Below are 21,428 nucleotides of genomic sequence, written 5' to 3' on the forward strand. Positions count from 1 at the left end.
TGTGGGTGTGTGTGTGTGTGTGTGTGGGTAGCTCAGCACAGGCAGCTGCACTCAGAGAAGTTAATGCCTGGCTTATAATCTACTGTGGTACTGGTAATGTACACAGGTCATCCAGCAGGGACTCCCAGGTGCTTCTTGTCCAGCCCATTTACAATAAGGGCTGCAAGGACCTTCTACATGACAGAAAGTTGAAACCAATTTCCTACTACTTCCGAACGCTTCCGCTTTTTCAAACAAAGGATGTCTGTGCCCATCTGTTCCTGTTTATTTGTGCAAATCCGACTCATCTCTGTCTTATGTAATTCAAAGACTACTGAGAGCAGAGTGTGGGCCACCGGCACCATGCTGCTAGTTCCAGACGAACAGTACCGGCCTCTGTGTTCTCACCGATGCAGCTTGGAGGGCGGGGATGTCACACATTTGAACAATTCCTATTCTAGCAAGAGTGCCTCTGAATCCGTTGCGCAGAGGAGTGTCAAGGAGACCCTGGCCCCCTTATTCCTCCCTCCGTCTCCTGTTTCCATCGCAGCCATGTGCGGGGAGGGGCTGGCACAGCCCCTCTGGCTCCATTCATGCAGCCTGCCTGCCTGTTAACAGCTTGTCACTTTCTCCAGGATGTCACTGTGTCATCTGTTCCAGGGCCTCTCTCCTTAGAGGCCGCCGTGGCGGTGTTAGCATAGAGCACAGCACTGTATCCATCTCACATCTCACATCCCCGAAGCACGTGTCCGTCAGGGAAGAGGCCTGGCTCCCTGCCCTGGAAGAAGCACCTGTGGTGTCTCCTTCGTCTTCCATAGTTCTGTTGGAAGATGCAATGGCCCCGGGAAGTCTTAGGTCTCTGCAGGCGTGGTCTCTCGTCACCGTAACCCCAGGCCATGATAGGAGCATCTCATCTGCTTAAGAAGCACTACAGGGTTTTCAAAGCTCCTCCCACCCCAACATTAAATAGCTTTATTTTCTTGATCCGTTGTTCCTTGGCTTTTCAACAGTAGTTTACTGTGAACCGTAAGGAAAGAGAGCACGACCGAGTATTTGAACTAGAAGTTGGAATCCAGGCAGCCACTTGGGCTTATCCTTGCTGCTGTGGCCCTGGTGTGGCCCCTCTGAGCCTCAGTGTGTGTGTTCTTAGCATCTGCCTGTGTCACCCACCGCCCAGGCTGTCAGGTCGAGTGTTGAAAGTGTCATGTGGACACAGGTGAGTAGCCACCACTCGCCTTGTGTCCAGGAGCGTGGGTGATGGTGCCCTGACTTTTCGGCCGAGTGGTACTCACATAGGGTTTTTCTCTTTTGCTGAGTATTTTAAGGAATCTAAACCAGGGAAATGCAGCAGAAGTTTTAGTTTAAAAAAAGTGCTTTCTGGCCTGCTGGTGGTGGCGCACGCCTTTAATCCCAGCGCTCGGGAGGCAGAGGCAGACGGATCTCTGTGAGTTCAAGGCCAGCCTGGGCTACAGAGTGAGTTCCAGGACAGGCTTAAAGCTACACAGAGAAATCCTGTCTCGAAAAAAAAAAGTGTTTTCTGCCATTATTAACTTTATTTATAGTTCCTCATTCACAGTAGTAATAGCTAATCATTGATTTTTTTAAAAAATTTTGTGTATCTTGGAGCCCTCAAAGCTCTCGCTCTCTCTCTCTCTCTCTCTCTCTCTCTCTCTCTCTCTCTCTCTCTCTCTCTCTCTCTCTTTCTCTCTCTCTCTCTCTCTCTCTCATGTTGCTTGAGGTGGAGTGAGTACTTTGCGTGTTAGTTTTATAGCATAGTGGTTTGAGAAATACTACTTTACACTGGGTCTGGGTCTGTCTGTCCCCCACCTCCCCTCCTGGAAGCCCCTCCAGTCAAACACAGCAGCAGCACTGGGTTTAGTCTTTGTGGATTTGGCCTGTGGGAGCTGGTACATGGTTGTTCATTGTGCCTGTTAACTGAGCTGGGGCTTGCCTGCCCCTGGCTGCTGTCTGGGGGGTGGGGGGGTGGGGCTGCGTTTTGGGATGCTGATGGCAACATGCAAAAGGCAGGCAGGCACTGTCCTGTAGCCTGTCAGGGACCCTGGGCCTTTCTCTCTCATCTGTGATCTCAGATGTCCCCTTCGCCAGGAGGGCGTCTGGCTGTGCCCTTGTGTGGCTAGAAGGCTCAGCCATGGCTGGTCACTCTCCATTTGTCTTTTCCCTAGGGTTTCCAGGTCCCTCCCCCCCGCCCCGCCCCTGACTGAAAACAAGAAGTTAGTATAAATAATGCTGAGAGCCCTTCTTCCTTGGGGAGGGACCCGTGGCCTCCAGTGAAGAAAATAACCTGCCCTGCTTTCCCTCACAGCACAGCCAGGAGCTGCCGCTGCCCTTGGCTGCACTTCCTGTCCTGCCTGTCCCATTCCTCAGTGACAGGGACCCAGCCCATCCTTACCTTTGCCCCGGGCCTGGCCTCCTCGTGCCCACAGCCTCATCCTGATCCTGCTTCACTGCCTTCCTGCTGCCTCAGCCTCCTCACCAGGCTCCTCCTCACCTAGCCGGGGCCACATTTCTCTTCTGTGCCGTGGTCTCCGCTGTCCCTCTGTGCTGCATCCTCTGGGGAGGGGGAGTGGGAAGGGGTAGAGTGTGGGGTGCTAGCCAAAGGCTTGGTGGTTTTTGGCCAAAAACTTCAATTAAAAAAAAAAAAAGAATGAATAGGGGGCTGGAGAGACGGCTCAGCTGTTAAAAGCACTTGTTGCTCTTGCAGAGGACCAGGGTTCGGTTCCCGGCACCCACACGGGGGCTCACAACCGTCTAACTCCATTTTCGGGGAATCTGTCACCCTCTTCTCTCCTCCACAGGCAGGGCGTACCTGTGGCACGTAGAAATACGTGCAGGCAAAACACAAAACACCCATGTACCTCCGCTAAAAATAAATAAATCTAACAAACGATTAACAGGAGCTTCTGCGACTCTTGGGGACCCCTAAACTCTGTCCACATCTCGTTCCTTGTGGCTCTTAGGCCCCTGGGCTGGGGCCAGGCCAAGGTCAGAATGCCACCAGTGTAGGGCTTCTTTCCGGTCTAGGGTGGAGGAATGTGGTCTTCTGAGTGTTCTGACAGCGCTGTCTCCTCACCTGAAGGCGTTTGAGGCCCAACAGTGAGGCAAGCTGGGTTTTGGGCACCTGGGGTCTAGAGTCAACTCTGTCCTTTGCCCTATGACGTTTTCTGGGGACCCTGGAGGGCTTGTGTTGTTCTGGAGCTAAATGGAGCAGAATATGAGTCCTTGGTTGTATCTGGGAATAGTGTCCACCTATAACCTTGCTCAGGGGACCCTAATTGTAAGACGGGGGCCTAGACACACTCACGTCCCTTCTCTAGCCAGCCACTGTCAGGTGGCCTGGATGCTTTGCTGTGTGTTTTCGAGGTCAGGGCGGGGTGGTCCTTGCCTTAATCAGGATACTTTCACTCTTTGAACTCCCATGGTTCTCCAGCAATTCCATTTCAAACAGATGTTGTCTTATTTTAGGAATATGGCAAGTGGGGCCAGGAGATCAAACCATTGTTGTGTGGAGATGTGGGAATGGAAGTCCCGTGGCTCTCGCAGGAGATCTGGGTTTCAAGATGAAGGAAGGATGCAGAACAAGTTGCCCGGAGCAAGAAAGATGCCCAGTGTTTTCCGTACATCCTCGGTCCTTCCACAGTCTGTCTTTCCCGTACAGTAATAACTGTCCTGCATGGATTGCAGAACAGTGCAGGGTTAGTGCCTGGATATGGCAGGTGTGGGAGTGGAGCTGTGGAGGGAGACCAGTGCTCACAGTGTCAGTTCTTGATGGTACTTGGAGCTGGGCCGCTCGCTGTCTTGTTAGACCATACACCTTCTATGTCGGTTTTTTACTGTGTCTCTCTGATGCTAAGAGAGCCTGCAGACTCATATCCTGCTCCATCTAGTTCCAGGGCTATGTAAGTCCCTCCAGGGCCCCAGAAGAAGGCACAGGGGAAGGACAGAACCAGCCCCAGTGTGGGAGAAGCGGAAGAGGGTACATGACCATGTGACACGGTCAAAGGCATCTGAACCCTTGTCTCCTTTTTATAAAAATGATTCCCGTGGCAGACAGCTTGGTGATGGGGGAGGACAGAACCAGCCTGTGACCCCCTCCTTGACTTTCTTCCCCCTCCACATTCTGGCTGTCCCTGCTTCTTCCTCCACAGGGCAAACAGGAACTCAGGGATGGAAGTCCAAGAAATAGACCAAAGGTAGCAGTGATGTATAGTTTTCTCCCTTGAGAAGTCCAGTATTGGATGTTGTATTCTAGACACAAGCTTGATGCTCCCACCTACTCGAGTACTCCCGGTTCTCAGCCAGTCCTCCGACCCTCTGGAAGATTCTGAAATGTGGTGGTTACTCAGGGTGCCCTGGGGTGAGCCATGATGTTGGTGCGTGGCAGATGATAGTGAGCTGGCGGCCACTTACATGCCGCTGGATGGCAGGAGCCAGAGCAGCCTTGGCCTAAACTATGGCTTCAAGCATGTTCTTGGTGAAGAGAGAGGACGGCATTCTTGTCATGAAGTGGCTACACAGGCCTTAAGCGATGGGTGAGATCTGTGTGTGTGTGTGTGTGTGTGTGTGTGTGTGTGTGTGTGTGTGTGTGTGTGATTTAAAGGAGGCGTGGGGGGCTCAGGGGTGGAGTGAGAAAGTGTTGTTTCCCCCAGGCACTAGAGAGAGCAGCCAAGGTGAGTGGGGGCTGCCTGGGGGCCTCCTGGCTCTGGCAGGGATGCTGTTAGGAAACAGGTGGGGATACAGCTCTGGGAACTGGCCTGTGCTTTCCCTAAATTTGCTGCGGCTCTTCAAACCTTTTGATAGTTCAAAGCCAAATAAATGGCCTGGTGAGTCTCTGAAGTCATCTGGGTCATTTTCTTCTTCTGCCTTGAGTTGGGACAATGAGTGAGGATTTTGCATGCTGACCTAAGCATTGCCTAACCTGATGGAGTTCAAGCCCTCACCGTGTCATCTGCTGTATGGGACTCGGAGTTAAGCCTCCAACTGTCTTGTTAGACTATGCACTTGTATTTTATATATAAATTACATCTTATATTTTAGTGTGTTTCTCTGACACAGGCAGCACCCAAGTGGCAATGTTGCCATGTGGTTTCCTTGAAGGGCTTTGATGGGGTGGGGGGTAGGGGGATGAGATGGGGTGGGGGGTAGGGGGATGAGATGGGGTAGGGGGTAGGGGGATCAGATGGGGTGGGGAGTAGGGGATGGGGCAGGTGGGGGCAGGCATCATCATTTCTGCCCGACTTTGATACTCTGAGTTCTGTAGAGGAAGGGTAGATGGGGAAGAACAGGCCTGGCTAGACCTCCTTCCACCAAAAGGCCCCAGAGTCATGGGAAGGCAGAGCTGGCTGGGAACCTTATTTCATAGGGGTGTACCCCAAGACAGAGTCCCTGACTTAGGGGACGAGGGTGGCGTGGACTCCTTGCACTTTAGACTATACTTTACTCTTCGAACCCGAACGTTAAAGCTAAGAGGACGATGGGCCTTTCTTCTACCAGCCTGGCTCAGGGCGTTCCTTGTTGCCCTTGTGGGGAGCCTGCAAGAAATGCCACGAAATGTTCAGAAAAACTTGAATAGGAATGGAAAAAACAAAAACAGAAAAAAATAACTTGCTGTTTGTTGGTTCTTGGAGTCATGTCAGTGGGAGTGTGGTCTGGCTAGGAAGGTTTGTCGTTTTTATTTCTTTGTTATTGATGCATTCTTTGACCATTTCATGGGTGCACAGTACGTCTTGATTGTATCTTCCCCTGGTCCCTCCCTCCCACCCCCACGCCTTCTAACACATCCCTTCCACCTTCACGTCATCACTATCGTCTTCTCCTTTATTCTCCCCCTCCCCCTCCCCTCTCCCTCCCCTCCCCTTCTGCGCCGTCATCATCATCATCATCATCATCATCATCATCATCATCATCATCTACTAAGGCCCCTTGGTGCTGCCGGATGGGATGCCGACTGATCCGTTTGCCCCGGTCTTGCGCATACAAACAGAACTGCGGTGGGTTCGCGGGTGCCATGGCCACGTCATGTCCGGGAGATGGCGTTTTACCGAATTCATCCCCACAGCTCCTCTAAACGTTTGCACCTCCTCTTCCGCCGCGTTCCAGTGGGTGTCCTCTTTGGGGACTTTTCCCTCCGCTCTGAAAAGAATTTGCGCTGATGATAAGGACCGTCCTAGGTGGAAGGTGTGTCCCCAACAGCTACCTTAATAGGTAGAGTTGAGCTTGAGCCCCTCTGGGAGGAGGAGGAGGAGGACACTGGGTTGGTGCTGTTGTTTGCTGCCATGCCAACCGTAGGTTGGACACTACTCGGGCTACCCTAGCTGAGGACACAAGCCATGTTAGTCTCAATTTAGGAAGCCAGTGAATGCTCTTCCAAGACCGCAGATTCCTGGAGAAATGCCCATTTCCTTGGGGACCGTTGTCTCAGTGGTCTGGTAGTCAAGATGGAGAGACACGAGAGTCTCTCTAGCACATCCTCCTTATTGCCTGTTACATTCCCTTCGTCAAAGGCGTCCAATATCCGTTTGCCCATTTCTAGTATATGCCCGTCGCTTTAAGCCTCTGGTCACAGTCACACAGTGTCCCTCTGAAAGAACACATAAAACACAAATATGACAGCTTGTGGACAACAGGAAGAGGCACCCGTGGGACCTGGCAGGCTGGACAGGATGAGGAGTTGGGGGAGAGCCGTGGTGTGTGGTGTGTGTGGAAGTGTCCCCAGGCAGACCCCATCACCTCAAGAAGCAAGGCCCTCCTTGGTTCTGAAGACCCCCGTTCTATGTTCCTGTAGTGAGGTCCACATGACGTGAGCTTAGTTTCCTGGGGAGTTCAGCCTGGTCTAGGATCCCATTGTCTTCCGGGACTGGGAAGAGCGAGAAGGCTGACCTCAGCCACCAGCTAATGGTGACCTGCCCAGCCTCCGTGCCCGTCTCTTGCATCAGCACAGACCAAGGGCCCGCTGCACCGTTCTCCCTGATTGTCTTGGTCCCCCATCCCATCCGTAACAACTGGGCATCTTTTGGGATGATGTCCCCGGGCCCCGTGCATGGTTCCCCCCCTGACATGGCCCATTTCCTGCCCCACCTCCATGCTCTGCTGTCATTTGGGGGCAGTTCCTAGGATTGTCGGTGCCAGAGGCGAGAGGACCTTGGAGCGTCCAGGGCGCCTTGCGTCCTACTGGCTCCTCCCTGGGAAGGGCACCGTGCGGGCTGTGCCAGCCGCCTCACCATGCAGCCTCCGTGGTGTGGCTGCTGTGGAACCTTCTTGCCAGCATGTCCCCCTTTCCTAGTCTCCTTGGCCACTTGGAGACTCTTTGTCTCTTCCAGTAATAGGATACAAAGCACGACAAAGCTTGGGTTCACGGGCATCTGTTCCCTCTCCTCTAAATAGTGACGTAGCGTGGTCTGCTCAGCAGCTGGATGTGTCCCCATCGGTGTCTGCAGGGGACAGTCTCCTGGGGAGTTGTTTTTGAAACCTGGTGAGCCGAGGCTGCTCCTCGTGGACCCACCATTTCTACCCGTGTGCGATATGTGGGACATCTGGAGACGTGTGTGTGTGTGTGTGTGTGTGTGTGTGTGTGTGTGTGTGTGTGTGTTCGCGCCCTTTATACTGGTCCGTTCCGTGTGGCCCCCTCCCCTTCAGTCACGGCGGACTGCTGTCCAGCGCCTAACGGTTTCTGCATAGTTGATTCTCTTGGGTGATGGCGACTTTGGGTTTTCCTCTTGTTCGTCTTTTTCAGTTCAAAAGCATGACTGAGAAGGTGGGAAAGGGAGGGAAGTGGATTCCAGCCCTGGAATGGCGGGTGAAGGTAAGACAATAAATAGGCTCCCTCTTCCCCACTGTGTCCCCAAGCCTGGAGCCAGCGCCATGTGCAGGCAGCACCCCAGGGCCGCTTCTGCTGGGGTCCCCCCCATTGGCCTGCTCACCTGACCTCTTCATTGGTCAGTGATTCCTGGCTGCCCGGGGGCCCCCATCCCTGGTGGCCTCTGTATCCATATCCAGAGAGCTTCTGGGGGGCGAGGATTCTGCCCGCAGACTGGGTTAGCTCATCCTCCTCTGCGTCCCACAGAGCTGTTTCCACGTTAATCATTTATTTATCCTTAAATAAACGAATGCATAAGCACACCCAGGTAAATCTTTCAAAGAGTGCCAGGAATGGAGTCTGTTGGCACCATTTTCTACCTCTCCTCTGGAGCCACGTGACGGCTTCCTGTGCCGCCTAACCAAGGATTCTCCTGTGTTTATTTTTATATGTGGGAATATGCGGCTTTGAGTATTACTGTTTTCTTTATTGTTTGATCTGTTCCTTCCATGTATTTTTGTGGTCAAAGGTAAACAAACGTCCATGGTAGGAGACTAGGAAAGGAGACAATGTGTATGTAGAGTCTTGAAAGCCCTCTCCGTTGGCTTTTGTATGAGCTCCAGGCATAATGAGTGTGCTCAGGCTAATCTGTTTCTGTGCTATGTCTATTTTTTCCTTTTCTTTTTAAAAAGGATTTACTTATTTTTATTTTATGTGCATTTGGTGTCTTGCCTGCATGTATGCCTGTGAAGCTACCAGATCCCCTGCAACTGGAGCTACAGACAGTTGTGAGCCTCCATGTGGGTGCTGGGAATCGAACCCGGGTCCTCTAGGAAGAGCAGCCAGTGCTCTTAACCGCCGAGCCGTCTCTCCAGCCCTCATCTTTTTTCTTGCTTTCAGTTTGTTTTGTTTTTGAGACAGTCTTACACTGTAGCCCATGCTGGCCTCAAAATTGCAGCAATCCTCCTGCCTCAGCCTCCTTGTGTGCTGGGATTTCAGAAGTGAGTTACCATTACCATGCCTGGCATGTTTTTAGTGAGTGTGTGTGTGTGTGTGTGTGTGTGTGATGTGTATGTGTGTGTGTGTTTAATTGGTTTATAATGAAGCTATCTCCTATGGTGAGAGTTTTTTTTTTTTTAACTAGTTACAATTTCATCTCCTGCGGCACTCTGGTGCTTGCTGTTTGTGTACATTGCTGTTTGCATGGGGTGGGGGTGGGGAGGACGTTTCTGCGGGGCGAGCCGTGTTGGGGCTCAGCCTGGTTGCCTACCCCTGCACTAGGGCCAGCGAGTTGGGAAGGTGGTGTCCTGTGATGGTGAAGGTGTGCTCACTAGTCGGGCTGCGGTGGGAACGGAATCCTGTGTGTAGACACCGTGAGTAGTGCAGCCATGAAGCAAGTGTTTGCTTCTCACTGCCTGGACTCCGGTGCCACATACTTCAATATTAGATTAAGTCCCGCGGTAGGTGGGCTTGGAGTTAGCCTGCCATTGCCAGCATTGAAGGCTTTGCCCTTCCTTTTGGGTTTTTACCTCACAGCATCGTGCGTGTTCTGTTTTTCACATTTTTTTTTTTTCCAAAATCGTTTGTATACGGTGTGTGTACACAAAGTCTGTTCTCTCGTTGCACAAATGCGCAGCGGTTTGTAGTGTCAACCGCGCAACATTCTTGTAGGTTCATCCAGTTTGGGGCTGCCTTGGAGAGTGTTGAGTGTATCCTTGTGTTTGACTTCTGCGTCACTGGGGTAATAACCGCGTGCGCCCCTTCGAGCTGGTCCCGAGGCGCACACGTTTCACACAGCTACGATTTGGCTTGGGCGTGAATTTGATCTTAATGTTGAACGGCACCTGTTCTTCTCCAGGCCCCGCGTAATTCCCAGAAGGAGGGAGGCCCATTATTGCCCTGCTTCACGGTGAGCTCACGACTGCGCTTGGTGTATCAACCGGCTTCCAAAACTGTCGTTTCCTCTCAAGTTGTCCCATCATACATAAGGGGCAGGCTAAGAGGGGAGAACACAGACGGGCCCAGCTCCAGCAGGGACAACTGTGGTCTGTAGGCCCGCTGTCCTTCAGACATTATCTTTGGGTTCCAGGAAGGACGTTGGCCCCTTCCCTCCCGTGTTGCCTCCCTTTGAGATCCCAGGGCGCTGGACCAAACTGGTTGTGGCTGGTACTTGTGCTTCTAGGCCAGGGCCGAAGCGAGGACAGGCCTGGCTGATGCCGTGGAGGGATGCTTTGCGTGGATCGTCGAAGTCAGAGGCAGCAAACTTTTCCTGAAAAGGGCCAGATGGTAATTAAATAAATTTCCACAAATATTTATAGTGAAATTCAAAACATAGCTAATAGTCAAGGCCCGTGATTGAGAAGAGTACTTTTGTTTGAGGGCTGGGGTAACGGTTCCCTTAGCTGGGTGAGTCAGAGCCAGCTTTTCCTCACGTATTACCACATCCAACCGGACACGTCCGCCTGTCAAAACGGTTGGATTGTAAACAAACAAGAGGTGGGACATCTTTTGCTTGTGGCTCACACGTTTCCCACCCCCGAACCAAACTAGCTCCTCAGACAGACTGTGGAGGCCACCCCTCCCCACCCAGCCTGCCATCAGGTACCCGCTTGCCAGGACTGTGGGACCCGAAGAGGAGACGACGGACTTGTCTACCCTCCACAGAGAAGACCGTGTGTGACGGGGGATGCCACTACCGAGCTATGGAACCAGGAGGGCCAGGCTGCTTGGGTGGATTCCCTTGCTCGGGGACAGCCCTCAAGGGCACAGAGGGACCTGCAGAGGCCGAGGAAGGAGAGAGCGCCTCGTGACATTCTGGAACACACGTGCCTACATGGCTGCAGCTCTCATGGGAGTCAGTCACGCACGCAGAAGTGAACGTCAATGTTTTCCCTTCTAATAGAATCCCCTGCCAGCTTCTGGCTACTGTGTGGGGCAGCCAGGTGTGAAAATGCCACCAGTGGGGATGTGAGGGTCTTCCTCATGGTGGGTTTGCCATGACCCGTGCCCTTGGTCTCTATCCCTCCCCATCCCCCGTCTCCCATGACCACTCCAACAGTTATTTATTTTCCTTGGAAATATTTGAGACACATCCCCGCCACTGCCTTGTTTATGCAATAAATTTAATCTGTTAAGCTTGTTTTATAAACTAGAGGTCAGCTTGAGTCCAGCCCCTCAGAGTTTATAGGGTTTGGCCAGACATCAGCTACGGGCCAGGCCAGCCCTCCTCAGGTCTTTATTGACTTCTGCGGTTCTGGGTGCTTGTCATTTGCCCACACATCTCGGTGCGGGTTGTCTCCATTTTCCTTCCAGGTTTGAGGAGTTGTGGAAGACGGGGTGGGGGGTGAGTTACGGTTAGAAGTCTCAGCCACATTGCAGGTCCCGTTGGTTTCTGGAGACCACAAAAGCTGCATAATTATTGTTCTTGCTTTAAGGTTTTGGCAAAGCTTTTTCTAAATCATGGATACAGGACTTTTTTTTTGTCTTAATCATTCTCACTTCTCCTGACTGGATTTTTAATCTTGATGAGCTATAAATACACGGCGGTGGAGGGTGCATTTTTGAACAGGGAGGGAATCGCTTTTCCCTCGTGTGGGTTTTAATTATAATTACCTCTGCCACCAAGCGCCAAGCTCACCTTTGCTTCAATCTCTGCTGAATAGACGGGGAAAGCACCCCTGGTTTGTTTATCTCCCATTCCTGAGGCAGGAAACGGCTTCTCCTTCAACAATGGGGACAGAAGGACTCAGAAGGAGGCGTGTTTTTACAAGACTTCTGTGCTGTCCTTGGTAGGAAAAGGGCTGTAATCTGCACAGCACCCTGTGGGGTGTGGTCCGAGTTCAGCTACTTGCAGAGTGCCAGTCCCCGGTACCTCAGTAGATGTCCACCTCCAGCCCCTGCTTCTGAGCAGGACTGAGCCGTACCCCACAGACACAGGTGTGCCACGGGACTCGGGGTTACCAGCGGGCAGAGCGCTTAACTCTGCTGGAGAGAAGCAGGCTAGGTCTCTAGCTGGTGACCCAGGAGTTCAGCGCCCAGATGGAGCCTGACTGGTTCCTGAAGCCAGTATGGCTCCAGCCAATTCCTTCATCCTTGGGAGACCTTTCCTGGAATCCTTTCCTGCTCGCCTCTAGAGGCCTTAAGGTACTACAGTGCATTCTCTCTCTGGTCAGAGGAACCCTGTGGTTTGGTACCAACTCCCATTCCTTGGCGGGACTCTCCGGTGCACAGTGGGTTGACACACGCCAGCCCCTGACCTTAGAGAGTGGCACCGGGGAGAGGAACACGCAACGGAGGTAGTTTTATTGGTATTTCTCAGAACTCAGCGTGTTCAAGTGTTCCAGGGTGCTCAGTGGTGGCCACAGTATCGGACAGCACAGGTGTTGGGCAGCAGCGTCCAAGGTTGGCAAAAGCAGGTCAGTGTACACCGTGAGTCCTGGCCTGCTGCTCCTGCCAGTACACGTCTGTGTTTGTGGAGGTGTTTATTTTTATTTATTTATTTTTTTTGCAAGATTGTTGTCTTGTTTTTGCTCACCATTTTGTCTCCACCCCCTACTTTTATATTTGGCTCGTACAGTAAATCTCAGCGGAAACTGTGAACACGCACAGATGCTGTGGGCCAACCTAAGATGAGCGATTCACCCTTCCTGGGGGAGGGATGGCAGGTGGCTCTGCTGGAGGACCAGACGACACCTCTTGCTTTGCTGGGGGACCAGGTGCCTATGAAGCAGCTCGTGAAGCTGGGGGTCAAGGGTCACGAGGCAGGAAGTTGTTCCAGGGAGAGAAGGCAATTGACAGACAGTGTTGGGAAGGAGAAGAAGAGAACGGATTGAGCCGGCATCGAGCAGTTAGTTCACCGGGACGAGAGCTGGGGGCTAACCAGAGGTGGAGATGGCAGTTCAGGGCCTGGACGGATGAGTAAGGGAAGCTCAGAGCGCAGGGAGGGTTCCGCAGCTCCTTTGACTTGGGCTACCATCTGTGCCGTGCTGGGAAGCCTCCCCCAGTGATCCGAGCTGCCATGGAACACTCGCTGTGTGCTTCTGTTCCGTGGGAGGTTTTCTCCTTTTGCGCCTTGCCCTCGAGGACACTTTCCTGTAAGGCTTGCGGAATGACTTCCGTAAGAGCTCAGCCCGACTGCTGCAGGGGTCCTCTGCTGTATGTGAGGAGGCTTGGGGGAGGGAGGGAAGCTCTTCTTACCTGAATGCAGGTCAGGTACTGTTCTGATCAACTGTAGAGACTGGCCAAGACAGACTCCACAGCAGGAGTCCTGGACTGCATGTTTACCAGATCAGGTGTGTTCTGCAGCAAGGACCTGTGCCTTGGGGCGGGAACTCCCAGCTGTGACAGCGTACTGATTCACGCCTGCCTCCTGTCAGGCTCTACTCCCTGACAGGCCGGAGGGCGGGAGGGCGTGGTGCATCAGCCTGAGCAAACTCTGTCGTGTGAAGTACTGCTTGGAGGCTGGAGGACTGGGGAGGGCCTGAGGGGAGATGGTCAGTGCAGGTTTTTGTGGGGTTACTCTTTCCAAATCCCCGTTTATATCTCAAGGTCAAGAGTGGCTCAGAGGTGACTTCCCAGGAACATTAAGAGTTCGTGTAGGGGTCAGGGAGATGGCTCAGTAGGTAGGAGAGTTCACTGTATAAGCACAAGGCCCCGAGTTAAACAAACAAACACCCAGAGCCCACACCATAGAAAAGCCAGGCATAGCCATAACCCAGTGCTGGAAGGTGGGGGCAGGCGGGTCCTCGGAGTCCGGTGGCCAGAACAATCCTGTCCTAAGGGAAAAAGGCAGAAAATGATGGAGGAGGACATCAAGTGTCCTTTTCTGATTTCCACAGTGTGTACACACACACACACACACACACACTGCGTGATCCCACATAAAAAGCCAGGTGTGGTGTGGTGGCAGGTGCCTGTAACCCCAGCACTGAGGTTATGGGCAGGAAGCGGGGAGGATCTCTGGGGCCCATATACCACACTTAAGATCTTTCCCTAGATACAAAAAAGCTAACTCATTATAAGAAACTTTGATTCAAGGCCAGCCTGAGCTAGATACTGTAGCAAGGCTGTCTTTTTTAAAGCTCTGTGAGTACTTCCCTAGAGGGGTTTGATCTTGATATACTTAAAGGTTCACTCAGAGAGTACATCCTAATGGGTTCGGACAAACACATAGTGACCTGATAAGGACTTTTTTCTTTTCTTTCTTTTTTTTCTTTTTTTAAACCCTATCTGGTGCCTTTTGATCACTGTTCCATGTAAAACTGTCAACTCCCATCTCATCTGTTTCCAACACCCCAGAAAACAGCCACGGCAGTATCAGAATGAGGACTTAGGAAGGTTGGTGCTGGAGGCAGAGTCAAGAGGCCCGGCTTTTCGGTGTGTTTAGATGGCAGGTCACCACGGTATCTTAAATAGTCACCGGTACTTGGCCTCACTCTCACGGTTCCCGGATGTGCTCACCCGCCCGTCACAACCACTTGGAGTCCTTTGATCTTCCAAGCTGTTTAACAGAGTTGTGGGGAAAGTGTTCGCTGTATCTCTTGGGTAGAAGTTTAGCTGTGAATAAATCCCCAGGTTTGATGAGTCACCGTACATACTGTTGAGCACCTACTGTGTGCAGATGTTTTACACGCCACTGCCTGCTGCCGTATGACGGTTGTATTGTGAATGTTTGCTGAATATGGAACATGTGAGTGTTTGTTTAATCATTCATCCTTGCAGAGCCATTACAGCTGGATTCTGGGAGAGAAATCTGAGGCTTGGAGGGGATTAGGAATAAGCTTCCTAAACACAGCTAATAGCTTCACAAATCCAAAGCACCGAGCTGCATTTGTATGGGCGGGTCTGACTCTGTGACTTGGCTGCCGGGGTGCTCTTTGTGGGGAGGGTCACATGGTATCCTTGAGACTGCCCTTCCTTTCAGTGAGGGGAGAGGGGCAGACGGGGCTTAGTGATGGTCCAGATGTGGGAGAACCGAGAACCGTCTCTCCAGGTGCACTCACCTCTCTCTGGAGTGCTGTGCTCAGCAGGTCATGTGACGCAGCTTGTATGCTTCAGGTGACTGAGACACATGAGTCGGTTTTCTGTAAGACCGCTGCTTGGTACACTCTGAAAGACAATTTTCCACACTGGGCCAAGACTCATCCCATAGAAGCAGCCCGGGGCCTTGTAGTAGGACCCCCTGAAGGTTCTCACTGCTGCTGTCTGTAGTGCCGGTCCGTGTGTGACGTGTTTTAATTCATATATTCTCTGTATTTTAGGCTTTGGACGTGGACCGGATGGTTCTCTACAAAATGAAGAAATCTGTGAAGGCAATCAATATTTCTGGGCTGGGTGAGTCCTCCCTGTTCCCTTGGGTGGTGGGAGGGTGGTGTGTCTCAGTGAAAACACTACATTTAAAGTCCTGTCTGGTCACCTCCCCCACTGAACGTGCAGTGAACGGGAGACTCTGGGACACCTGCTCCGGAAGTAGGATGTGTTGCCTGTTGTCGGGTTGGGAGACAGCCCTCTTGTCTTGTGTCTGCCCTCTGCACGAGCCCGCTCCATCAGCCTGGGTGGCAGCAGCTCCGCCTGTGTCCGTTCAGCCTGTGCTGTGAGTCAAAGTTCTCTCTGCGTTGGTCACTTCTCCTCTTTTTTCCTAGTTTGGGGAGAAAATGAGTAAATACACAGGCATAACCCACCAGCTACCGAGTAATATTTGATTGACTTATAAAGGCACTGAGGGAAAAAAATCCACCGTTGCTCGCCTGTTCGCTTAGCACAGGACATGAAGCCTGGGTTTGGTTCTCAGCCGGCGGCGGCGCACGCCTGTGATCGTGACACTCAGGAAAGTGGAAGCAGGAGTTAAAGGCTGTCCCCAGCTATATCGTGGATTAGAGGCTAGCCTGGACTACATGAGACCCTGTCTCCAAACAAAACAAGAGTCCCTGAAACTTTTGTCTCAAAGACAGCGGGCCGCCCAGACGGTGGGAGAGCTGCCCCGCGCAAATCCTATTAATGATAGAAAATATTTTTGAGAAGTCACCAAATGTCGGTGCAGTTATGTATCAAAAAGGAAGGAGGTGGCAGCTTTCAAAAACCAGAAATAGTGATGGCGATAGAGGCTTGGAAGAGGGCTGGTAGATCCTGGAGCAGAAGGCTAGCCAGCCTGTGGGAGAGCAACTCTGCTAAGGTAGAGAGTTTGGGTGCCTGCGTATGGGCCCAGAGGGGCGTTCAGGCCCCCAGATACCTGTCCTGTGATCTCTTTACCTTGTGGTGTCTCCTTTTAGTCAAGAGTAGTGATTGGAGCAGGAGGACAAGATGATGTCAGCAGGCTATGGAACAGTCTAGAAGCTCACATCCCAACTAACCCTACTCAGAATCGTGTGAGCATGACTGTGGGAGCTGCCCTCCGCTCATACTAGGCGCCACCGGCAACAAGCCGTGATGGTGGGGAATCTGGAAGACTGTCTCCACTGAAAGGCGTTTGCCTTGAGCAGGGCTCTGTGGAAGTACAGAATGGATAGAAGGAACACCTATGACCGAGGGGATTTGTTATGGCTTACACAGCATGGTCTGGGTAGTCCAACAGTGGCTGCCAGCACATCAGAGAGGCCGAGGACCAGTAGATGCTCAGTCCATGTGGCTGGATGCCTGAGCAGCCCTTATCTCGAGCTGAAAGCCTGGAGAATTCCAGGAGAGCTGTTGGTCTCCAGTCAGGTAGGAGCCCCAAGAAGCTGGGTTTGGGTAGTCAGAAGGATGGCGCCGAGTAGGTGGACTCATAAAGGGCAAGGTGGGCAGGCCTAACTAACAACAGCTTTTCCCTTGGACCTCCTCACGTCCTGGTCACTGCCAGAAGGTACCTCCCACAACATTAGAGATTCTGTGGCCTAAGTAAGTCATATGTGATGGACTTGGGTCAGGAGGCTCAGTACCTACCAAAAGCCCAGGCTTCTTACTCTGATTCAGTAAGACTTCTATCAGGCCCAAAGGACAGCCTGATTCTTAACACTTGTGTGAAGGGCTGGAAGGTGGTCAGTCCTCTGCCTTGGGCCCTGTCCTGCCGAAGGCAAGGGGGGCAATAATACCTCTTGAACACTCTGCATTGTGGGAACCTGGACAACCCGTGGCTCCTGTTAGACAATAGGAAGGGCCTGCAGAGCTCTTCCCGAGGGATCGGAAAGGTTTCCAATATGCTGTATTCCTGCTGGTACGGGGCTGTGCTCAGTTACACAGCCACTGCCCGCCTGTAGCATGTCGCTCCTCAGGAGGCTGAGAGCTCACTAAAGGACGAGATGATCAGTTTTGTCCACAAGTCCCAGATTTCACCAAGTGTCTCAGGAGAGTTTAATTTTTATGTTTATAATCTGAGGAGTGTTACATGCATTATATAAAAAGGGATACTGTATTTTGATCAGATTGAAAACAGTGATTTTTTTTTTTTTTTTTATCATCACATGTTGAAAAGATTTTTTTTACCGGAGATGAAAAGGAGATTATCTGTATGACTCTGAGGCTGATGCGCATGTCCGGAGGCCAGCCGTGGCGAGTCCCATACCTGTTTCGTTTACCTTTCTGACCTGCATTGCTGCTTGTGGACCATAAACCTTGAGTCCCATTACCTGTCTTCCTGGAACCATTTTAGAAATAAAGACACAGGCACTTCGGTGTCTGCTTAAAATCCAGCAGGATTTACTTTATTCACACGCAAGTCTGTGGAAGTGAGCTCCATTCAGAACGCGGGAAAGATGAGGGAGGCCCGTACGTAGGAGGGATAGAAATGGGCGCGTAGCGCGAGTAGACAGAATTCCACCAGAACCACCCGATGTGTGCAAATGTGAGTTGTGAGGGGACATTCCCCTTGATCTGTTCCAGCCGTTCTGCGGCTGCACCCTCAGCCACAGTGGACGACCCAGGAGCTCGGTGAGGCCCAGGCACCTACACATCTCCCGGGCTCAGGCCACCCATCAGAGGTCCCTCCCCATGTCCACGTGCCCGTCCATCTTTGATCGCCTCACCATGTCCTGGTTGTGCCCCTTTTTGGCTTCCCTCCATGCCTCACCCTGTCTGATCACCTTCTCCCTGGGGCCCCAAGGGTGTCAGGGGCTTTGTTTACTGTCAGAAACTCTTAACTGACAGAGCCGGGAAGTTACACAGTTCTTGGGGACCGTGTCTGGGTCTGCGTCTTTCCTGAGGTTCCATATGTCCGACAAACTGGCCATGCTCCTGACCTTGGAGCGGTGGTGGCGGGTGTGTGTGTGTGTGTGTGTGTGTGTGTGTGTGTGTGTGTGTGTGTGTCTCCTCCTTTTTGTTGTCCGAGTACTATCTTGGAATCTTTACTTGAGGACAAGTGTCATCTGCTTGGAAAGTCACCTGAGGGGACCATGCTTTCCTCCGGTTGTTGGCGTTGGCCACAGCAGTCTATAGAGTTCCTCTGTAACTACCACATGGTGGCTCGTTCTCTAGAATGAGTCAGAAGTGAGTCAGAGCATCCAGTGAGGGGCTGAGCTGCTGGCTGCCATGGCTGGCTAGGTGCACGCCACCTGGACGGCTTCTGCTCCGAAGGCTGTCTGTCAGTCCTCCAAGAGGAGGTCCCCATGATCGATGTTAGTGTTTGGTGTCCCAGGATGGCTGCTCATCCAGAAAGAGCGGTCCTTTTCCTTATGTTGGAAACAACAGTGAGAATAATTGAGCGTTTATGCCCGGCCTGCCCTCTGCCTTCTTTCGGTCTCACCCTCCGAAGTCCTGATTTCCTGTGGTCTGGCCCCATCTGCCCTCTTGCCCGGCCTCGTGTGTCTCCCGAGACTTGGCTGCTTCCCTTGCTTCTTGAGGATGTGGAGACCGTCTGTGTCTCTCTCCACACGCCCCAGCCCCGGTCACCTGGGTGTGACCTTCCCAGCCCTCCTCTGCCTCAGGCTGAGACTTGACAGGGTGAGCTTTTCTTGACTCTCATTTCCTCTACTCCCGGAGCCTGTTTCTGTCCGCCCTGCGGCTCAATGTAGCGCACGATCTTCCTTTGGATTTATTTGCAGGTGGGAAGTGCAGCGTGGGTCTCGCTGTACTGAGGTCAGGCCGATGCCTTCATCAAGGCTCCTTCCCTGGCCTGTTTCTTCCAGAGGCCACCCTCACTCCTTGACGCTCAGCCAGCAAATGGCCAATGGAGTCTTCTCGCAGGTCACCTCTGAGAGTCTGCGCTGGTTGTCACAACATAATGCCACATACCCATGGCCTGAACGATAGAAGCTGATTGGAGTTCTGTAAACTGGAAGCTCCCGATTCGGCTGCCAGCGTAGTCAGGCTCTTGGGTGGGCCCTCTTGGTTTATAGACTGTTTTGAGACAGTGCCTTAACCATGTAGCCCTGTCTGGCCTGGAACGTACTATGTAGACCAGACTGAAAACTCACAGAGACCCACCCGCCACCTCCATGTACCACCACACATGGCTGACAGTTAATTTATTGGGGTCTCTCCCTGGCAGGGATACAGGATGCAAGTTCTCTGGGGTCTCTGCTCCTTAGGGCATCAATTCCATGAGAGCCCTGCCCTCTGAATTCACCTAAAGCTCATGCTTTCCTGGTGGTCCCATCTCTTGATGTCAACACATTGAAGGTTTGGACTTTGGTATTCAAACTTGGAGACACAATGTTTAGTCCCACAGCGGACACTAAATCTCCTGCCTCCCTCCTTCACATTTAAGTACCTTAAATTAAAAAAAAAAAAACAAAAAACATTTATTTAGTATTTATTATTTTGTATGTGGTGAGGTGGGGGCTATGTGCTACAGTGCTTGTGTTGAATGCCAGAGAATAACTTTGGGGATTTCAGTTCTCTCTTTCCACCCTGTGGGCCCTAGCAGTGGAACTCTGACTTTATCTACTGAGCCATCTCGCTGGCCCTTAAGCACCCCATTATCTCGAATAATCTCTTCTCAAATTGGCTGGCATGTTTAATTCATCTGCTCTTACTTCCTTTTGTTGGTCAGCCTACAGTACTCACGGGTTCTTGGGGTTACGGTGTGGGAGATGGGACATTCTCCCTCCCACATCAAACCTCTAGACAGTTTTGAGGTTGGTTCACTTTAGACCCTCCCGGGAAGCCCCACATTAGTGGATCCCTAATATTCAGGTGCTTTCTGTTGCTCGTGTGTCTTTGGGTGGTTTTCACGCCTCCGAGCATTGTGTGTCCTTGCTCCTAGATTAAGTACAAGCCTCTGAGGTCAAGGGCCAAGTCTGGAAGACAGTTTGTGATAAAGGTCTCGTAGGCATTAGTAACTGAGAAACCTGGATGGAGGCACCACCCCAGAAGTCTGTGGTATTAAGACAGTGATTCACTCAGGGACTCCTCCATTTCCTCACCAGTTGGGATGCTGACGTCATTCCTTGTATTGTTGGTGAGTTAACAGGACCAGGTGGCAGCGGGGTTCTGGACGCACACACGGCAAGCAAGGCGGCTGCTTCGGTAGTTCCTGAGTGCCTGGCACCGGGTGGGCAGGTGCATATAGGTGCCCGGTAAATCCCCAGCTGTATAATGCCAGGTTTCCATTGCAGGTTCTTAAGACTACCCTCCTAGCGTAGAAGGGAAAAACCCACTGGTAACTTCAGATCTGAGCAGAGTCCATTATGGCAGACACTGCTCTGTGAGGATCTCTGTGGGTTTGTAAGGAAGGAGCGCGTGATCCTTTGGAGCAGGGATCAGCAAACTGAGTCCAGCTACCCGTGTTTTACAGCTTGTGAGCTAATAAATGATTTTTATTCTCTTATCCCGGATGTGCAGAAAAACCTCAGTATTGCCTCTTAGCCCACAAAACCTTGTTTGTTTTTGTTTTGTTTTTGTTTTTGTTAAGACAGGGTTTCTCTGTGTAGCCCTGGCTGACCTGGAACTCGCTCTGTAGACCAGGCTGGCCTCAAACTCACAGAGATCCCCCTGCCTCTGCCTCCTGAGTGCTGGGATTAAAAGCATGAGCTACTACTGCCTGGCTTTTTTTTCTTTTTCAACTCACCAATCCTTGCCTTAAAAGCAATGTTTCTGGAGGCCCTAGGGCAATGAGTCTCAACCTGTGGGTTGCAACTCCTATGGCAAACCTCTATCTCCGAAATTATTTACATTAAAATTCACAACAGTAACAAAATTACAGTTGTGAAGTAGCAACGAAAATAACTTTATTGTTGGGGGTCACCGCAACATGAGGAACTGTGTTAAAGGGTCGCAGCGTTAGGGAGGTTGAGAACCACAGCCCTGGGGAAATCTGGTTAAAACCATGTCTGGACTCGGGATTGACATGTCTGCTTAGAGCTTCAGCGTTTGCTAATTAAACAGTGCCCCAGGGATAGAGCTGGACTGTGAGAAGTCTACTTTCCAAGTTGGACTGGGCCAGAAGGGTATCAGTATGTCCCCTGTATCCACTAAGCACTGGGTTTCTTATGCAGTAGCAAGTAATTATGGGATGCCTTTTGTGGACCGTCTGATGAACAGATTCACGAGAGCGGTTTTTATGATGATTTGTTAAAACTGTTTCTGTAACTTTTCCCACTCCGTGGACTGCTGCCCAACCTCTTTGAAAAAACAAAAATAAACAAACCCTGGTTGGTATTTATTTTACAATTTTTACTCTTTAGAATTTCCCGTGCTCTGTCTCAGTGTGAAGGTGTTTTCCTTGGTG

The 21,428-nt window shown here is 51.7% G+C and overlaps 1 protein-coding gene across 11 annotated transcripts in view; it reads left to right on the plus strand.

The window, feature by feature from the left end:
* Asap2 (ArfGAP with SH3 domain, ankyrin repeat and PH domain 2) overlaps positions 1-21,428 on the plus strand; it is a 166,661-nt gene that overhangs the window by 46,757 nt on the left and 98,476 nt on the right. For 5 of the 11 annotated variants that reach the window (XM_052745804.1, XM_052745806.1, XM_052745805.1 and 2 more), the window contains exons 2-3: positions 7,730-7,798; positions 15,052-15,124. The exons of 1 other annotated variant lie outside the window; for it this stretch is intronic. In XM_052745804.1, coding sequence (XP_052601764.1) covers positions 7,730-7,798; positions 15,052-15,124 — 142 coding nt within the window. The remainder of the gene's footprint in view (positions 1-7,729; positions 7,799-15,051; positions 15,125-21,428) is intronic. 5 more of the 11 variants (XM_052745813.1, XM_052745808.1, XM_052745807.1 and 2 more) reach the window with 1 other exon arrangement.

This window comes from Peromyscus californicus, unplaced genomic scaffold (assembly GCF_007827085.1).
Source record: "Peromyscus californicus insignis strain IS unplaced genomic scaffold, ASM782708v3 Scaffold_1__1_contigs__length_55948999, whole genome shotgun sequence".
Taxonomy (NCBI): Eukaryota; Metazoa; Chordata; class Mammalia; order Rodentia; family Cricetidae; genus Peromyscus; species Peromyscus californicus.